Source organism: Mesoplodon densirostris, chromosome 14, assembly GCF_025265405.1.
Source record: "Mesoplodon densirostris isolate mMesDen1 chromosome 14, mMesDen1 primary haplotype, whole genome shotgun sequence".
Classification (NCBI taxonomy): Eukaryota; Metazoa; Chordata; class Mammalia; order Artiodactyla; family Ziphiidae; genus Mesoplodon; species Mesoplodon densirostris.
Window position 1 is genome coordinate 87,943,344 of NC_082674.1, and position 18,967 is coordinate 87,962,310.

General features: G+C 35.5%; 1 protein-coding gene across 1 annotated transcript in view; it reads left to right on the top strand.

Moving 5' to 3' along the window:
- LOC132501442 (short coiled-coil protein-like) overlaps positions 1-17,932 on the top strand; it is a 94,298-nt gene extending 76,366 nt beyond the window's left edge. The window contains exon 2 of the mRNA XM_060117003.1: positions 17,358-17,932. Within this exon, the coding sequence (XP_059972986.1) occupies positions 17,358-17,726 (369 nt within the window). The 3' untranslated portion in view covers positions 17,727-17,932. The remainder of the gene's footprint in view (positions 1-17,357) is intronic.
- The last annotated feature ends 1,035 nt before the right edge of the window (positions 17,933-18,967 follow it).

Here is an 18,967-nt window from a genome sequence, read left to right on the forward strand (position 1 = left end):
CAGAAGTTTAGCCCAAAGAGATACATTTGGAGGGGCCCCTACCTCATACTACAAACCTAGAGAAACACACCCAGCACTTCTCTTTGTTATATAAATATTCTCTCTCTCTACCTGAAAGAGACAGCTTGAGTTTACTTGAATCCACCAGTCCTCCTCTAAGTGATAAGAGAACAGTGAACAGCTTGTATATGCTTAGTATTATTCACTAGAACTGCGAACACAGACAGGCTCCCCAGCCCCCACTTTCTCCTCGGCTGCCAGTAGAGTTGATGTTGCCAGTGTCTGTAGTTGTTTCACAAGTCTTCCTTACACGCGTTCTTCTTCCAGAAAGACATTATATTTCATGAAAGAAGCCTGATCAGGCAGCCAGGGACAAGAAAGTAGAAAGATAAATAATAGTGTTCCAAGTCTATTAGAAGTAAACTAGTAAGAACAGAGGTGCAGCAGTGGTGGTAGAAAGCCTTCTCTAGCCTAGGGCTGCTTCCTCTGCTATCAAATTTACAGTCCCTTGGGCCAAGGCAAGACCTCGTTTATAAACTTAGTATGTTAAATTAGGTGACCACTTAAGTCTTTCTCATTCAAAACTTACACTAATTTAAAAATTCAACTAAACATTGGAGTTTTCAGTGAGAAAAGGAGTTCAATGTGCCCTGAGTCCTATATGGAATTTGTTATATAGGCCAACATGAAAAAATTTAGTCAAGCAACTTCATTTTACAAAGAATAAAACTAAAATCCAACAAAGTTAAGTGGGATAGACTCAGGATTATAACTTAGTTGATCTAATTTTCAACCTAGTGTCCTTTCCATAAAACTTCATCAAAATTCCCACTGGACTGTTTCCAGGCATTACCTTGTAAGTTGTGGAAAGGGTAATTTAAGATTAAAAAAAAAATCCCTTTCTGAAGTCACTTAATTCATTTTGTGGGATTTATCCTGTATTCAGTGCTTAAAACACTCAAACCAATTGGCTTTGGCTTTTGTAGGGCTGGTTTATTCACTTTATATGGGAATGCCTATAGGACAGGTGACAAGGTAGAGATGTCCAATCCCATAGGTTACAAGTATAATACATGTCTATGAAGATAAACTCTGGATAAATTTCGTCTCTGGATAATATTTTAAGTAAATGTAAGCAGCTGAGGATTATATTTTGAAAAAGATGTCCTGCCCTTTTGCCTCCAAATTTCAAGAACATATTCAAGGTATTTATTCTACATGATTTTATCTCATAATATATTCACTTTTACAATTTTAACTTTGAGAAATTTATTCTTTAGTGCCTCAAATTTAGAAAATCTAGAATAAAAATTTCCTTCGAAACACCTATTCTGGGCATCTGGGCTGAACTGAAACCCCTGATATAAATGAAGTCCTTGGAAATGATCATTATGGTCTCCCAGGGAAGTCAAGACATCTTTGTCCAAGTTTTCTCATGTATAGATAATGAAGTCCAGACAGGGAGCCAGTCTTTATGAATTGTAGCCAGTTTAGAGCTATATACCATTTATAGGCAGGACATTATATCCTTCACTGTACTGCAGCTCTATTTACTATAGCCAGGACCTGGAAGCAACCTAAGTGTCCATCAACAGATGAATGGATAAAGAAGATGTGGCACATATATACAACGGAATATTACTCAGCCATAAAAGGAAACAAAATTGAGTTATTTGTAGTGAGGTGGATGGACATAGTCTGTCATACAGAGCGAAGTAAGTCAGAAAGAGAAAAACAAATACCATATGTTAACATATATATATATATATATATATATATATATATATATATATATATATATATATATGGAATCTAAGGGAAAAAAAAGTCATGAAGAACCTGGGGGTAAAACGGAGATAAAGACACAGACCTACTAGAGAATGGACTTGAGGATATGGGGAGGGGGAAGGGTAAGCTGTAACAAAGTGAGAGAGTGGCATGGACATATATACACTACCAAACGTAAAATAGATAGTTAGTGGGAAGCAGCCACATAGCACAGGGAGATCAGCTTGGTGGTTTGTGACCACCTAGAAGGGTGGGATAGGGAGGGTGGGAGGGAGGGAGACGTAAGAGAGAAGAGATATGGGAACATATGTATATGTATAACTGATTCACTTTGTATAAAGCAGAAACTAACACACCATTGTAAAGCAATTATACTCCAATAAAGATGTTTAAAAAAAAGAATGAAAATACATAATTGAAATAGATCTGGTCAAGAGTAATGAGGTATTAGGTGAGAAGGAGACAAGGCTAAGTAAGTGAATAAACTGTCAAATAAAGAATAATATTCAAACTCTTTTTTATTCTCCTAGCCTGAAATAAACCATTCCCTGAATAGATTGACTATACAAGTTTAGGCTAAATTATGAAATTATAACAAACAACCTAAAAATCTCAGTGACTCACAATGTGTTTCTCTCTGAAATTACGTGTCAATCATGAGTTGGCTCTGATTCTTTTTCATGTTATTTTACTCCAGTATTCAGGCTTACAGTAGAGCCCTTATGTAAGACATTAGCAATCTCATGTAGAAAATGTAAGTGGGAACTAATGTAGAAATAATTTGTGGGAAATAAGCATTGGCATTTTCTCTTAAATCTCAGTGGTAATTGATTGGTCAAAGTAAGTTATGTGTTTGAGGCCAACAAATTAAGAATTATACTCCAAAGGTAGGGTCACCACAAAAAGGAATGCTCAAGAAGGGGCAACAAGTATGTTGAGCCATAACACAACTTACCACATTGACCTATAAGTCAGAAGAGGAATGAATTACAGTTGAAAGCATCATGCAGTCTCACATCATCTCTCAATAAAAATAGCTTTGAAAATACATATCCCTCCCTCCAAAAAAAAAGAAAGAAAATCAAGACTTACTAGACTTACTACCAACCAAATGCCAGACTCTTGATTGATTGATTGATGGCACTAGACCAAGTAAACTGATAATCAGCTAATAGTTTGTGTGTAGCATGACCATGTGTCCCAGTTTACCAGGGACAATCTCCTTTTACTGTCAAAAGTGTCTTGTGGTTGTATGTTAAAGTAAATTTATAATGAAATGTTAGGGAAAAAATAAGTGTCTCAGACTGATGGTCAATTATATGGTCACCCCTAGGGATATCTAATGACTGTCTGGACATGCTTATGTGCCAGATATATGTAGGTCTTAAAGTCATGGAATTAGACAGCCTTCAGCTTGCCCTGGGATGATGTCTATGAGGGTCTGGAAAGGCTCTTTTCCCACATATCCATGTGTTAATATCTTACTGCAGTTTGATAGAAATAACTGAACAAAACTGAACTATCACTATTAACCAAGCAGAAGTAGTGGAGAAGTAGTCCAAAATGACACTGTAATTGTGACTGAATACAGGAAGAATATTTGAAAATTGTTATCTTTATTTCCTCCCTCAAGTGGGAGTACAACAAAGTCAGTCTGTTTAAGAGCAGAAAATGCAACTTTTTAACAAAAGATGAGTAAAGTGGCACAACACTTTACAAAGGACAATTTGGCACAACACTTTACAAATGACAATTTGTTGATATAAATTCTAATTCTAAACAATGAACATGCCATTTATTTCAACAATTTTTCTTCCAGAAATTTATGCTAAGGAAACAATCACAGCTATAAACAAAGAAGAGTTGAAGCAATTACTTTCTATACCATTTAAAAAACACAATGGGCTAAGACAGTACTAAGCACTTTACACACATTTTAAATCTAATACTGAAAACAATATTAAGTACAAATGACCATCCCCTTCTTCCACTATGGTCTAAAGACTTTTAATATCACTTATCCCATAAGCAGAAGTGGGAGAGTAAACATTTCAATCCAGATATATTACAACAGCTTCCCTACGCTATTCTCAGAAAACTAGATACTACCTAAAAGGGAAACATAGCCACCTATGACCCACATTATATTTCAAATATTCTACAAGCAGTAGATAATTACAGTTATTAAAAAGAGTATTTTAGAAGAGACCACTAGCACAAATGGCAGAGTACATAGCTCCAAGAATTCATCCATAGGAACATTGAAAAATGAAGCAAAAACTGTTAGAATCAATTTTGTCAGAATGTTAGAAAATAGTCAAAGGATTACAACAACCAAGTCAACACTGAATGAAGAAAATGATAATTTAGAAAAGTAGAAAACTCCGTGGTGTTTTTGCTTGCATTTGCCCCACACCCTCCCTGGCTTAACGATGATCTTGAAGATGGCAGCCTACATCTCAGTATGGAACCCTCGTCTCTGGTTCCATAGGGAGCAGAATAGACCTTATTCTCAAACAATCATGCTTATCTGTTCTAACATGTATGGGGCTACATGAAGACTGATGTAATTTCTTAATTTCATTTTGCCTAAAATAGAACTCACACAGTATGAAAAGTTGTAGGCATTTAAAAAAAATGTAAGGCAATTGAACAACTTGATGTGGTCTGTGGTTAAAGATTACAGTTATGGTATTCAGTAAAATATCTAAATACTGGAATAAAAGTTGATGAGAGAAGGTTTTTTTCTTTTTTCCTTTTTTTTTTATTATTGTAGTTTTTGGAATTCAAAAGGGCTTTTGTGTACTGGAGACTTTAGAGAGCCATGGGCACCCCAGGGAAGGACACATGCTCATAAAACACCTGAGAGGACCCAGTGCTGAAGTGAGACTGTGTGAATACAGACCTTACAAAAATATTGTAGAAAAGTTGCCAAATAAACAGCTAAAAAACACAGCAAACAAACAAACAAACAACAACAACAACAAAACACAAAGTCTGAAGATGGGGGAAATTTCACTCCAAGAGTTATCACATTATATAACTTAAATGTCTAATATTTTACAAAAAATTAGAAAGAATGAAAAGAAACAAGAAAGTACTGCTCATTCCCAGAAGAAATTTCCAGAAACTGCAGGCAAAGACTTTAAGTCAACCATCTTAATTTAAGAATTTAAACAACACAATCAACCTATTATTTTAAAAGACATATACAGAACACTCTAACCCAAAACAATAGCATGCACATTCTCTTCAAGTGCAGGGACATTTTCCAGGATAGACCATATGTTAGGCCATAAATTAAGTCTCCATAGATTTAAAAATATAGATACTCTACAAAGTATCTTCTTTGACCATAACAGGTGAAAGTTAGAAATCAATAAGAGGGACTTCCCTGATGGTCCAGTGGTAAAGAATGCCGCCTTACAATGCAGGGGATGTGGGTTTGATCACTGCTCGGGGAACTAAGTTCCCACATGCCACAGGGCAACTAAGCCTGCGTGCTACAGCTACTGAGCTTATGCATCTCAACTAGAGAGCCTGTGTGCCACAAACTACAGAGCCCACGTGCTCTGGAACTCGCATGCCACAACTACAGAGTCTATGCACCCTAGAGCCTGTGTGCCACAAATAGAGAGAGAAAACTTGCATGCCACAGCTAGAGAGAAGCCCGCATGCTGCAACAAAGAGCCTGCACACCACAACAAGAGATCCCATGTGCCTCAACGAAGACTCCACATGCCGGAACTAAGACCCAACACAGCCAAAAATAAATAAAATAAATTTAGAAATGAAATAAATCTAAAAAAAAAATTCAACAAGAACTGGAAAATTCACAAAATTTTGGAGATTAAAAACACGCTTTTAAACAATCAATAGATCAAAGAATAAATCACAAGGAAAATTAGAGAATACTTAGAAATGAATGAAAATGAAAATACAACATACCAAAACTGTGAGATGCAGCAAATGCGGTGTCAAGGAGGAAATTTATAACTATAAATGCTTACATAATAAAATGAGAAAGGTCTCAAATCAATAATCTAACTTTACAACTTAAAGCACCAGTAAAAAGAACAAACAAAAGCCAAATTGAGAAGGAAGGACATATGATTACATCAGAGATGAATGAAATAAAGAATAGGAAAATAATAGAGAAAATAATAAAACCAAAGTTTGTTCTTTGAAAAAATTAACAAAATTGTTAAACCTTTAGTTAGAAACTAAGAAAAAAGAGGGAAGACTCAAATTACTAAAATCAAAAACAAAAGTTTGCACAGTACTACCAATTCTACAAAAATAAAAAGGATTATAAGACAGTATTATGAATAATTATACATCAAATACTTGTATAACCTAAATGAAATGGACAGATTCCTAGAACAGCAAAACCAACAAAGATAAAATCACAAAGAAATAGATAATCTGAAAGGACATATAACTAGTAATGAGATTGAATCTGTAAGCAAAAATCTTCTAACAACAACAACTAAAAAAGCCCAAGACTTGATGGCTTCACTGAGGAATTCTACCAAACATTTAAAAAATAACTACATCAATCCTTCTCAAACTTTCCCAAAGAGTTGAAAAGAAGACAATTATTCTTAATTAATTCTATGAGGCCAGTGTTACCCTGATACCCAAGCAAGATGAAGACAGTACTAGGAAATAAAACCATAGGCTAATATCTCTCATGAATATGGATGAAAAAATTCTCAACTAAATACTAGAAAACCAAATTCAGAACCATATTAAAAGGATTATACACCAAAACCAAATGACATTTATTCCTGGAATGCAAGGATGGTTCAACATACAAAAATCAATCAATATAATACACTGTATTAACAGATGGAAGGGGAAAAAAACCAAAATTACCTCAATTAGTGCAGAAAAAGCATTTGACAAAATTCAAAACTATTTCATGATAAAAATACTCAACAAACTAGAAATAGAAGAAATTATCTCAACATAATAAAATCCATGTATAAAAAACTCATGGTGAACATCAAACTCAATAGTGAAAGACTTTTCCTCTATCATGAAGAAGCAGGCAAGGATGCTCACTTTCACCACTCTTATTTAACATAGTACTGGAAGTTCTAGCCAGACCAGTTAGGCAACAAAAGAAATAAAAAACATCCAAATTGGAAAATAAGTAATATTATCTCTATTCGCAGATTGTATGATCTCATATCTAGAATACCCTAAAGATTCCACCAAAAAAACCCTGTTAGAAGTAATAAATAAATTCAACAAAGTAGCAGAGTACAAAGTCAACATATACACACACACTCACACACAAAATTCTAGCTATACAATAACAGTGAACAATATGAAAAGGAAATTATGAAAATTATTAATTTATAATAGCACCAAAAATAATGAAACACTTAGGATTAACTTAACCAAGAAAGTGAAATACGTGTACAATGAATACTACAAAACTTTGCTGAAAGAAATTGAAGAAGGCATAAATAAATGGAATACATCCCATATTCATGAATTGGAAGACTTAATATTGTTAAGATGTCAATAATACCCAATAAAATTTACAAAATCTATGTAATCCTTATCAAAATTCCAATGACTTTTTTTTTCTTTTTTCAGAAATATAAAAACCCATCCTAAAATCCATATGCAACCTCAAAAGAACCTGAACAGCCAAAACAACTTTGAAAAGGAAGAACAAAGCTGGAGAACTCATACTTCCTGATTTGAAAACTTAATACAAAGCTAAAACAATTAAAACAGTGTTGTACTGGAATAAAGACAGACATACAGAAAAGTTAAAAAGAATAAAGAGCCTGAAATAAACTCATGCCTATATAGTCAAATGATATTTTACAAGGGCATCAAGACCATTCAATGTGGGAAAGGATAGTCTTCTCAAGTAGTGGTACAAGGAAAACTGTACACCCAAAAGAAAAAAAAAAAGTGAAGTTGGAACTTCACCTAACACCATATACAAGATTATTTTTTAATGTTTCAAAGACCTAAAAGTAAGAACTAAAACTATAAAAGTCCTAGAAGAAAACATAGGGTAAAATCTTCACAACTTTAGAGCTGACAATGATTTCTTGGATATGGCACCAAAGGGAGAGACAACAAAACACAAAATAGACAAATTGCACTTTATGGAAATTTAGAATTTTGTGCATCAAAAGACAATATCAATTGAGTAAAAAGGCAATGCACAGAATGGGATAAAATATTTGCGAATCATCTATCTGTAAAGGGATTAATATTCAGAATGTATAGAGAATTCCTAAAAGTCAACAACAGTAAAATGAACTGCTCAATCAAAAAATCAGCTAAAGATTTGAATAGACTTTTCTCCAAAGACATATGAAAATGGCCAATAAGCACATAAAATGTTGCTCAACATCACTAAGGAAATGCAAGTCAAAACTACAGTGTGGGGGAGACCTTCAAGATGGTGGAGGAGTGAGATGTGGAGACCATCTTTCCCCACAAATACATCAGAAATACATCTACATGTGGAACAACTCCTACAGAACACCTACTGAATGCTGGCAGAAGACCTCAGACTTCCCAAAAGGCAAGAAACTCCCCACATACCTGGGTAGGGCAAAAGAAAAAAGAAAAAACAGAGACAATAGAATAGGAACAGGACCTGCACCACTGAAGGGAGCTGTGAAGGGGGAAAAGTTTCCACACACTAGGAAGCCTCTTCACTGATGGAGAGGGTGGTTGTGCTGGGGAAGCTTCATAGCCACGGAGAAGAGTGCAGCAACAGGGGTGCAGAGGGTAAAGCAGCAAGATTTCTGCACAGAGGATCAGTGAAAATCAGTACTCACTAGCTCCAGAGGCTTGTCTGCTCACCCGCCGGCAGGGATGTGTGGGGGCTGGAAGCTGAGGCTCAGGCTTCAGAGGTCAGATCCCAGGAAGAGAACTGGGGTTGGCTGCGTGAACACAGCCCGAGGGGGCTAGTGTGCCACAGCTACACAGAAGGGAGTCCAGCAAAAAGTTTGTACCTGCCTAAGAGGCAAGAGACCATTGTTTTGGGGTGCACAAAGAGAGGGGATTCAGAGCACGGCCTAAACAAGCTCCAGAGACGGGTGCGAGCCATGGCTATCAGTGCAGACACCAGAGACTGGCAAGAAACGCTAAAGCTGCTGCTGCAGCCACCAAGAAGCCTGTGCACAAGCACAGGTCACTATCCACACCTCCCCTCCAGGAAGTCGGTGCAGCCTGCCACTGTCAGTCCTGTGATTCAGGAACAACATGCCCAGGAGTACACAAGGCATGCCTCAGGCTGTTGCAATGTCACTGCAGCCTGTGCTCCTGCTGGCTTGTCCCACATTCTGTATCCCTCACTCCCCCCACCCTGAGTGAGTCAGAACCCCCTAATCATATGCTACTTTAACCCCATCCTGTCTGAGCGAACAACAGACACCCTCAGGCAACCTACATGCAGAGGTGGGGGCAAATCCAAAGCTGAACCCCAGGAGATGTGCAAAAAATAAGAGAATGGGAAATCTCTCCCAGCAGACTCAGGAGTAGCAAATTAAATCTCCACAATCAACTTGATGTACCTGTATCTGTGGAATACCTGAATAGACAACGAATCATCCCAAAGTTGAGGCAGTGGACTTTGGGAGCAATGATATATATATATATATATTTTTTTTTCGTTTTTCTCTTTTTGTGCGTATATATGTGAATGCTTCTTTGTGTAATTTTGTATGTATAGCTTTGCTTTTACCATTTGTCCTAGGGTTCTGTCTGTCCCCTTTTTTTTTTTTAGCATAGTTTTTAGTGTTTGTTATCATTGGAGGATTTGTTCTCTTGTTTGGTGGCTCCTTTCTTTCTTTCATTTTTTATTTTTAATATTTATTTTTTACTTTAATAACTTTATTTTCTTTCTTTCTTTTTTTTCTTTCTTTCTTTCCTTTTCTCTCTCTCTCTTTCTTTCTCTTTTTCTCCCTTTTCTTCTGAGCCATGTGGCTGACAGGGTCTTGGTGTGCTGGCCGGGTGTCAGGCCAGTGCCCCTGTGATGGGAGAGCCAAGTTCAGGACACTGGTCCACCAGAGACCTCCCAGCTCCACATAATATTACATGGTGAAAGCTCTAGCAGAGATTTCCATCTCAACACTAAGACCCAGCTCTACTCAAAAACCAGCAAGCTAGAACAATGGACACTCTATGCCAAACAACTAGCAAGACAGGAACACAACACCAGACCTTAGCAGAGATGTTGACTAAAATAAAAATAAGGTCACAGACACCTCAAAACACACTATCAGACGCGGACCTGCCACCAGAAAGACAAGATCCTGCCTCATTCTCCAGAACACAGGCACAAGTCCCCTCCTAAAGGAAGCGCACACAACCCACTGAACAAACCTTATTCATGGGGGCAGACACCAAAAACAATGGGAACTACAAACCTGCAGTCTGCAGAAAGGAGACCCTAAACACAGTAAGATAAGCAAAATGAAAAGACAGAAAAACACACAGCAGATGAAGGTGCAAGGTAAAAACCCACCTGACCTAACAAATGAAGAGGAAATAGGCAGTCTACCTGAAAAAGAATTCAGAATAATGATAGTAAAGATGATCCAAAATCTTGGACAAAATCTTGGAAATAGAATGGAGAAAATACAAGAAACGTTTATCAAGGACATAGAAGAACTAAAGAGCAAACAAACAACGATGAACAACCCAATAAATGAAATTAAAATTTCTCTACAAGGGATCAATGGCAGAATAATGGAGGTATAAAAACGAATAAGTGACCTGGAAGGTAAAAGAGTGGAAATAAATAGTGCAGAGCAGAATAAAGAAAAAAAAAAAAAGAATTGAGGACAGTCTCAGAGACTTCTGAGACAACATTAAACACACCAACATGCGAATTATAGGGGTCCCAGAAGAAGAAGAGAAAAAGAAAGGGACTGAGAAAATATTTGAAAAGATTATAGTTGAAAACTTCCCTAATATGGGAAATGAAATAATTAATTAAGTTCAGGAAGCACAGAGAGTCACATACAGGATAAACCCATGGAGAAACACGCCAAGATGCATATTAATCAAACCATTAAAAAATAAACACAAAGAAAACATATTAAAAGCAGTAAGGCAAAAATGACAAATAACATACAAAGGAACCCCCATAAGGTTAACAGCTGATCTTTCAGCAGAAACTCTGAAAGCCAGAAGGGAGTGGCAGGACATATTTAAAGTGATGAGGGGGAAAAACCTACAAACAAGATTACTCTACCCAGCAAGGTTCTCATTCAGATTTGATGGAGAAATTAAAACTTTTACAGACAAGCAATAGCTAAGAAAATACAGGACCACTAAACCATCATTACAACATTCTAAAGGAACTTCTCTAGAAAGGAAACACAAGAGAAGGAAAAGTTCTACAATAACTAACCCAAAATAATTAAGAAAATGGTAATAGGAACATACATATGGATAATTAATAATTAATTGATTAATAATAATTAATAATTAATCAATAAATTAAAGTAAATGGATTAAATGCTCCAACCAAAAGACATAGACTGGCTGAATGGATACAAAAACATGAACCATATATATGCTGTACACAAGAGACCCACTTCAGACCTAGGGACACATACGACTGAAAGTGAGGGGATGGAAAAAGATATTCCATGCAAACGGAAATCAAAAGAAAACTAGAGTAGCAATTCTCATACCAGACAAAATGGACTTTAAAATCAAGACTACTACAAGATACAAAGAAAGACACTACATAATGATCAAGGGATCAATCCAAGAAGAAGATATGACAATTGTAAATGTTTATGCACCCAACATAGGAGCACCCCTCAATATATAAGGCAAATGCTAACAGCCATAAAAGGGGAAATTGACAGTAACACAATCATAGTAGGGGGCTTTAACACCCCACTTTCACCAATGGACAGATCATACAACATGAAAATGAATAAGGAAACACAAACTTTAAATTACATATTAAACAAGATGGATTTAATTGATATTTATGGGACATTCCTTCTGAGAACAACAGAATAAAATTTTTTCTCAAGTGCTCATGGAACATTCTCCAAGATAGATCATAACTTGGGTCAGAAATCAAGCCTTGTTAAATTTAAGAAAATTGAAATAGTATCAAGTATCTTTTCCAACCACAATGCTATAAAACTAGATATCAATTACAGGAAAAAGTATGTAAAAAATATAAATACATGAAGACTAAACAATACACTACTAAATAACCAAGAGATCACTAAAGAAATCAAAAAGGAAAGCAAAAACTACCTGGAAACAATTGAGCATGAAAACATGACCACCCAAAACCTGTGGGTTGCAATGCAAGAAGTTCTAAGAAGGAATTTTATAGCAATACAATCCTACTTCAAGAAACAAGAAAAATCTCAAATAAACAACCTAAGCTTATACCTAAAGCAATTAGAGAAAGAAAAAGAAAAAAAATTAACAGAAGGAAAGAAATCATAAAGATCAGATCAGAAATAAATGAAAAAGAAATGAAGGAAACGATGGCAAAGATGAATAAAACTAAAAGCTGGTTATTTTGGAAGATAAACCATTATCCAGAATCATTAAGAAAAAAAAGGGAGAAGACTCAAATCAGTAGAATTAGGAATGAAAAAGGAGAAGTAACAACTGACACGGCAGAAATACAAACAATCACAAGAGATTACTACAAGTAACTATATGCCAATAAAATGGACAACCTGGAAGAAATGGACACATTCTTAGCAAACCACAACCTTACGAGACTGAGCCAGGAAGAAATAGAAAATATAAACAGACCAATCACAAGCACTGAAATTGAGACTGTGATTAAAAATCTTCCAACAAACAGAAGCTCAGGACAAGATGTCTTCACAGGCAAATTCTATCAAACATTTAGAGAAGAGCTAACACTTATCCTTCTCTAACTCTTCCAAAATATGGCAGAGGGAGGAACACTCACAAATTCATTCTACGAGGCCACCATCACCCTGATAACAAAACCAGACAAAGATGTCACAAAGAAAGAAACCTACAGGCCAATATGACTGATGAACATAGATGCAAAAATTCTAACATAATACTAGTGAACAGAATCCAAAAGCACATTGAAAGGCTCATACGCCATGATCAAGTGAGGTTTTTCAAGGAATGCAAGGATTCTTCAGCACATGCAAATCAATCAATGTGATACACCATATTAACAAACTGAAGGAGAAAAGCCACATGATCATCTCAATAGATGCAGAAAACGATTTTGACAAAATTCAACACCAATCTATGAAAAAAAAACCCTCCAGAAAGTAGGCATAGAGGGAACTTACCTTAACATAACAAAGGCCATATATGACAAACTCACAGCCAACATCATTCCTAATAGTGAAACACTAAAAACATTTCCTCTAAGATAATGAACAAGACAATGTTGCCCACTATCACCACTATTATTCAACATTGCATTGGAAGTTTTAGCCACAGCAATCAGAGAAAAAAAGAAATAAAAGGAATATGAATCAGCAAAGAAGAAGTAAAGATGTCAACTGTTTGCAGATGACATGATATTATACATAGAGAAGCGTAAAGATGCCACCAGAAAACTCTTGGAGCTAATCAATGAAGTTGGTAAATTTGCAGGCTACAAAATTAGTGCACAGAAATCTCTTATATTACTATATTATAACAACAAAAAATAATTAAGAGAAATTAAGGAAACACTCCCATTTACCATTGCAACCAAAAGAATAAAATGCCGAGGAAAAAACTTACCTAAGGAGACAAGAGACCTGTATGCAGAAAACTATAAGACACTGATGAAAGAAATTAAAGATGATAGAAACAGATGGCGAGTGATGCCATATTTTTGGACTGGAAGAATCAACATTGTGAAAATGACTATACTACCCAAAGCAATCTATAAATTCAATGAAATCCCTATCTAAATACCAATGGCATTTTTCACAGAACTAGAACAAAAAATTTCACAATTTACATGGAAACAAAAAAGGCCCCGAATAGCCAAAGCAATCTTGAGAAAGAAAAACGGAGCTGGAGGAACCGGGCTCCCTGACTTCAAACTATACTACAAATCTACAGTAATCACCACAGTATGGTACTGGCACAGAAACAGAAATATGGGTCAATGGAACAGGATAGAAAGCCCAAAGATAAACCCACACACATATGGTTACCTTATTTTTATAAAGGAGGCAAGAATATAAAATGAAGAAAAGACAGCCTCTTCAATAAGTAGTGCTGGGAAAACTAGACAGCTACATGTAAAAGAATGAAATTAGAACACTCCCTAACACCATACACAAAAATAAACTCAAAATGGGTTAAAGACGTAAATGTGAGACCAGACACTATAAAATTCTTAGAGGAATACATAGGCAGAATGCTTTATGACATAAATTACAGCAAGATCCTGTTTGACCCAACACCTAGAGAAATGGAAATAAAAACAAAAATAAACAAATGGGGTCTAATGAAACTTTAAAGCTTTTGCACAGCAAAGGAAACCATAAACAATATGAAAAGACAACCCTCAGAATAGGAGAAAATATTTACAAATGAAGCAACTGACAAAGGACTAATATCCACAGTTTACAAGCAGGACATGCAGCTCAATATCAAAAAAAACCCAAACAAACAACCCAATCCAAAAATGGGCAGAAAACCTAAATAGACGTTTCTCTAAATAAGATATACAGACAGGCAACAAACACATGAAAGAATGCTCAACATCAGTATCATTAGAAAAATGCAAATCAAAACTATAATGAAGTATCACCTTACACCATTCAGAATAGCCATCATCAAAAAATCTACAATCAATAAATGCTGGAGAGGTTGTGGAGAAAAGGGAACACTTTTGCATTGTTGGTGGGAATGTAAATTGATACAACCACTATGGAGAACAGTATGGAGGTTCCTTAAAAAACTAAAAATAGAACTACCAGACGACCCAGCAATTCCACTACTGGGCATATACCCTGAGAAAACCATAATTCAAAAAGAGTCATGTACCACAATATTCATTGCAGCACTATTTACAATAACCAGGACATGGAATTAACCTAAGTGTCCATCAACAGATGAATGGATAAAGAAGATGTGGCGCATATTTGCAATGGAATATTACTCAGCCATAAAAAGAAACAAAATTAAGTTATATGTAGTGAGGTGGATGGACCTAGAGTCTGTCATACAGAGTGTAGTACGTCAGAAAGAGAAAAACAGATACCATATGCTAACACATATATATGGAATCTAAAAAATATATATATGGTTATGAAGAACCAGGGGCAAGATAGGAATAATGACACAGATGTTGATAATTGACTTGAGGACACAGGGAGAGTGAAGGGTAAGCTGGGACAAAGTGAGAGAGTGGCATGGACTATACATAATACCAAATGTAAAATAGATAGCTAGTGGGAAGCAGCCGCATAGCACAGGGAGATCAGCTTGGTGCTTTTTGAACACATAGTTGGGTGAGATAGGGAGAGTGGGAGGGAGACTCAAGAGGGAGGAGATATGGGGATATATGTATATGTATAGCTGATTCACTTTGTAATAAAGCAGAAACTACCACACCATTGTAAAGCAATTACACTCTAATAAAAATGTTAAACAAATCTACAATATGATAGTACCTTATGCACATTGGGATGGCTACTGTCAAACAAGCAAAGACAAAGAAATTAAGTGTTGGAAAATATACAGAGAAATTGGAATCCTTGACACTGTTGGTAAGAATGTTAAATGTTACAATCACTGCAGCAAACAAGATGACAGCTTCCTAAAAATGGAAAATATGTTTACCATATAATGTAGCAATTCCTTTTTTGGGCATATACTCAAAAGTATTAAAAGCAGTCTTGAAAAGATTCATGTACACATATGTTTGTAGTAACATTATTCACAGTAGTCAAAATGTGGAAGCAACCCAAATTCCACTGACACATACAATGGAATATTATTCAGCCTTACAAAGGAAGGAAATTCTGGCATTTGCTACAACATGAATGAACCTTGATGACATTATGCTAAGTGAAATAAGCCAGTCATAAATAGACAACTCTATGATTCCACTTATGTGAAGTACTTAGAGTAGTCAAAATCCTAGAGACAGAAGTACAATGGTGGTTGCTGGGGAATGGGGGAAGGAGGTCATAGGGAGTTATTTTTTAATAGGTATAGAATGTCAGCTTTATAAGATGAAAAGAGTTATAAAGATGGATGATGTTGATGATTGTACAACATTATGAATTAGTTTAATACCACTGAACTGTACACTTAAAAATGGTTAAGATGGGCTTCCCTGGTGGAGCAGTGGTTGAGAGTCTGCCTGCCGATGCAGGGGACACGGGTTCGTACTTCAGTCTGGGAAGATCCCACATGCTGTGAGGCAGCTGGGCCCGTGAGCCATGGCCGCTGAGCCTGCACGTCCGGAGCCTGTGCTCCACAACGGGAGAGGCCACAACAGTGAGAGGCCCGTGTACTGCAAAAAAAAAAAAAAAAAAGGTTAAGCTAATAAATTTTATGTTATATATAATTTACTATAATTATTTTTTAAAGAAGCCAAACAGAAATTCTCGAACTGGAAACTAAAATAACTAAAATGAGAAACTCACTAGATCATTTTAATAGCAGATTTGAGCAAGCAGAAGAAAGAATCAGCAAGCTTGAAGATAGGTCAATTGAAATTATCCTGTCTAAGAGGCATGTGGGACATAATCAATCACATTAACATATACAAAATGCGAGTCTCAGAAATAGAGGGGGAGAGAGGAATTAGCAGAAATAATACTCAAAGAAATAACGGCTGAAAACTCTCCATATTTGATTAAAAAACATGAATATACACATCAAAGAATCTCAACAAATTTTAGCAAAGTTAAACTAAAAAATTTATGCAGACACATTAAAATCAGATTGTCAAAACTCAAATACAAAATGAGAATATTAAAATCATCAAGGGAGAAGTGATTGTCACATACAGGTGATTCTCAATAAGATTAATAGTCAACTTTGCATCATAAACCATGAAGGACAGAAAAAAAGGGGACAACAGTTTTAAATTGCTGAAAGAATAATCTGTCAACCAAGATTTCCATATCCATCAGAATTCTCCTCCCAAACTGAAGGGGGTATAAAGACTTTCCAAGATAAACAAGAATGAAGTTAGATTCCTACCTTGCCTGATACACATAAAATTCTCTCAAAATGAATCAGATACCTAAATATAAAACTTAAAACTATAAAACTCTTAGAAAAGAACATAGGGTTAAATTTTTATGTCCTTGGATTTGGCAATGGATTTTTATATATGACACCAAAATCATGAGCAACAAAATAAAATAAAATAAAAATAAATTGACTTCATCAAAATTTAAAACGTTTATGTATCAAAGGACATTATCAAGAAAAGTAAAAAAAAAACAAAAACAAAGAAAACCTAAATAATGGGAGGAAATATTTGCAACATCATGTATATAATAAGTGTCTAGTCTCTGGAATATATAAAGAATTCATGACTCAAGAACAAGAGACTAAAATCTAAATTAAAAAATCAGAGCCAGTTGGTCCGAGTGTCCAGGCCTGATGTGTCCTTCCGATCCCTCCCCCCTGCCGGCGCCTCAAAAGACCATTCATCAAGAATTTTGTATCCAAGGCCCAAAAGTTTGTTACCGAAGATGATGAATGCTGACATGGATGCAGTTGATGCTGAAAATCAGGTAGAACTGGAGGAGAAAACACGACTTATTAATCAAGTGTTGGAACTCCAACACACCCTTGAAGATCTCTCTGCAAGAGTAGATGCAGTTAAGGAAGAAAATCTGAAGCTAAAATCAGAAAACCAAGTTCTTGGACAATATATAGAAAACCTTATGTCAGCTTCTAGTGTTTTTCAAACAACTGACACAAAAAGCAAAAGAAAATAAGGGATTGATATCCCTTATGTCTATGGAATTGCTGCTGATCTTTTTTTCTTTAAAACTTGGATAGATTCCAAAAGTTATAGTACTTTTGTTTGTGGCTTCACTGAGTATTTATGAAGATAATGTCAGATCTAAGCAAAATTAAGAGCGTAACAGAAGACTTCCATGAGTTTTTGTATTATGTTAGTCTATGAAAATGTGCAAAGGTATTGTAGAGACTTTATAATTAGAAATGCATATATTTATGAAACTTGAAAATGAATGTTATATCAAACTTGCTTTGATTTATAGGTTTAGCATTGTCTTTTATTATAGGCATAGTTAGAGATACAAGAAAATAACCAACGTGTTGTGAAAAAGTGACCAAAATCACGTACTGAATGCACAGCTTTATATACCCTGCCCACCATCGTGTGCCTCTTCTCCATTTGCTTTCTTCCCATTTTCCTTCCCCTAAGGAAAAAATTGGTTTCACATTTGTAAAGAGTAATTTCAGTAGTTAATCATCTAAGAGAGTAGCCCGAACTCTGTTGAAACTTAACAAAAATAAGATATTTTCTCAGTTTAGGGCTTATTTGTTATATTTAGTAATAAGATAGGATAGTTGGTTTCTGTTTAATCAATTGAAAACGGGGGCTATAAAGATGAAGATTTTTCTTTGAAACTGAATTATCATATTGGGAAGATTTGTTGTTAAAAACTTCCTTTGCACAAAATAATCCACTTGATACCTAAAAAGATGAGCTCTGGTTGTGTGTGTGTTTGAAATAGAAAATTTTAAGGAAATATAGAAATAGGGTAGGAGAAGTATTTAATACTTGGTAAGTACTTGTAACCAACTCCAAATGTTTTTACTCCAGATTTGTGTTATCTCTGGCACAGATTAGATTTGGGGGGGATATATAAGAAAATTGATTAAGTTTGGCTAATGTTATGTAAACCACACCTAGAAGAGAATAAAATATGGTCTCAGGTTTATTTGCAGTACCCAGATGATCAACTTTGCAAAGTCCCTTAAAAAGGTATTAGTATCAGAATCATGAATAAAATGGGAGAGTTTTACATGTATACTAATTGTTGCTTTCTCAGTATTTTATCTCACTACTTCTCCCAGAATTTTCTGTAAACCCAACTACTGGTTTGCAGAGTTTTAGTCATTTAACACTTTTTTAAAATTTAGTTTGTACATTCCATTTAGTAAAGAAATCTATCAGAAGTAATGTTAAAATATTAAATAGGAAAAG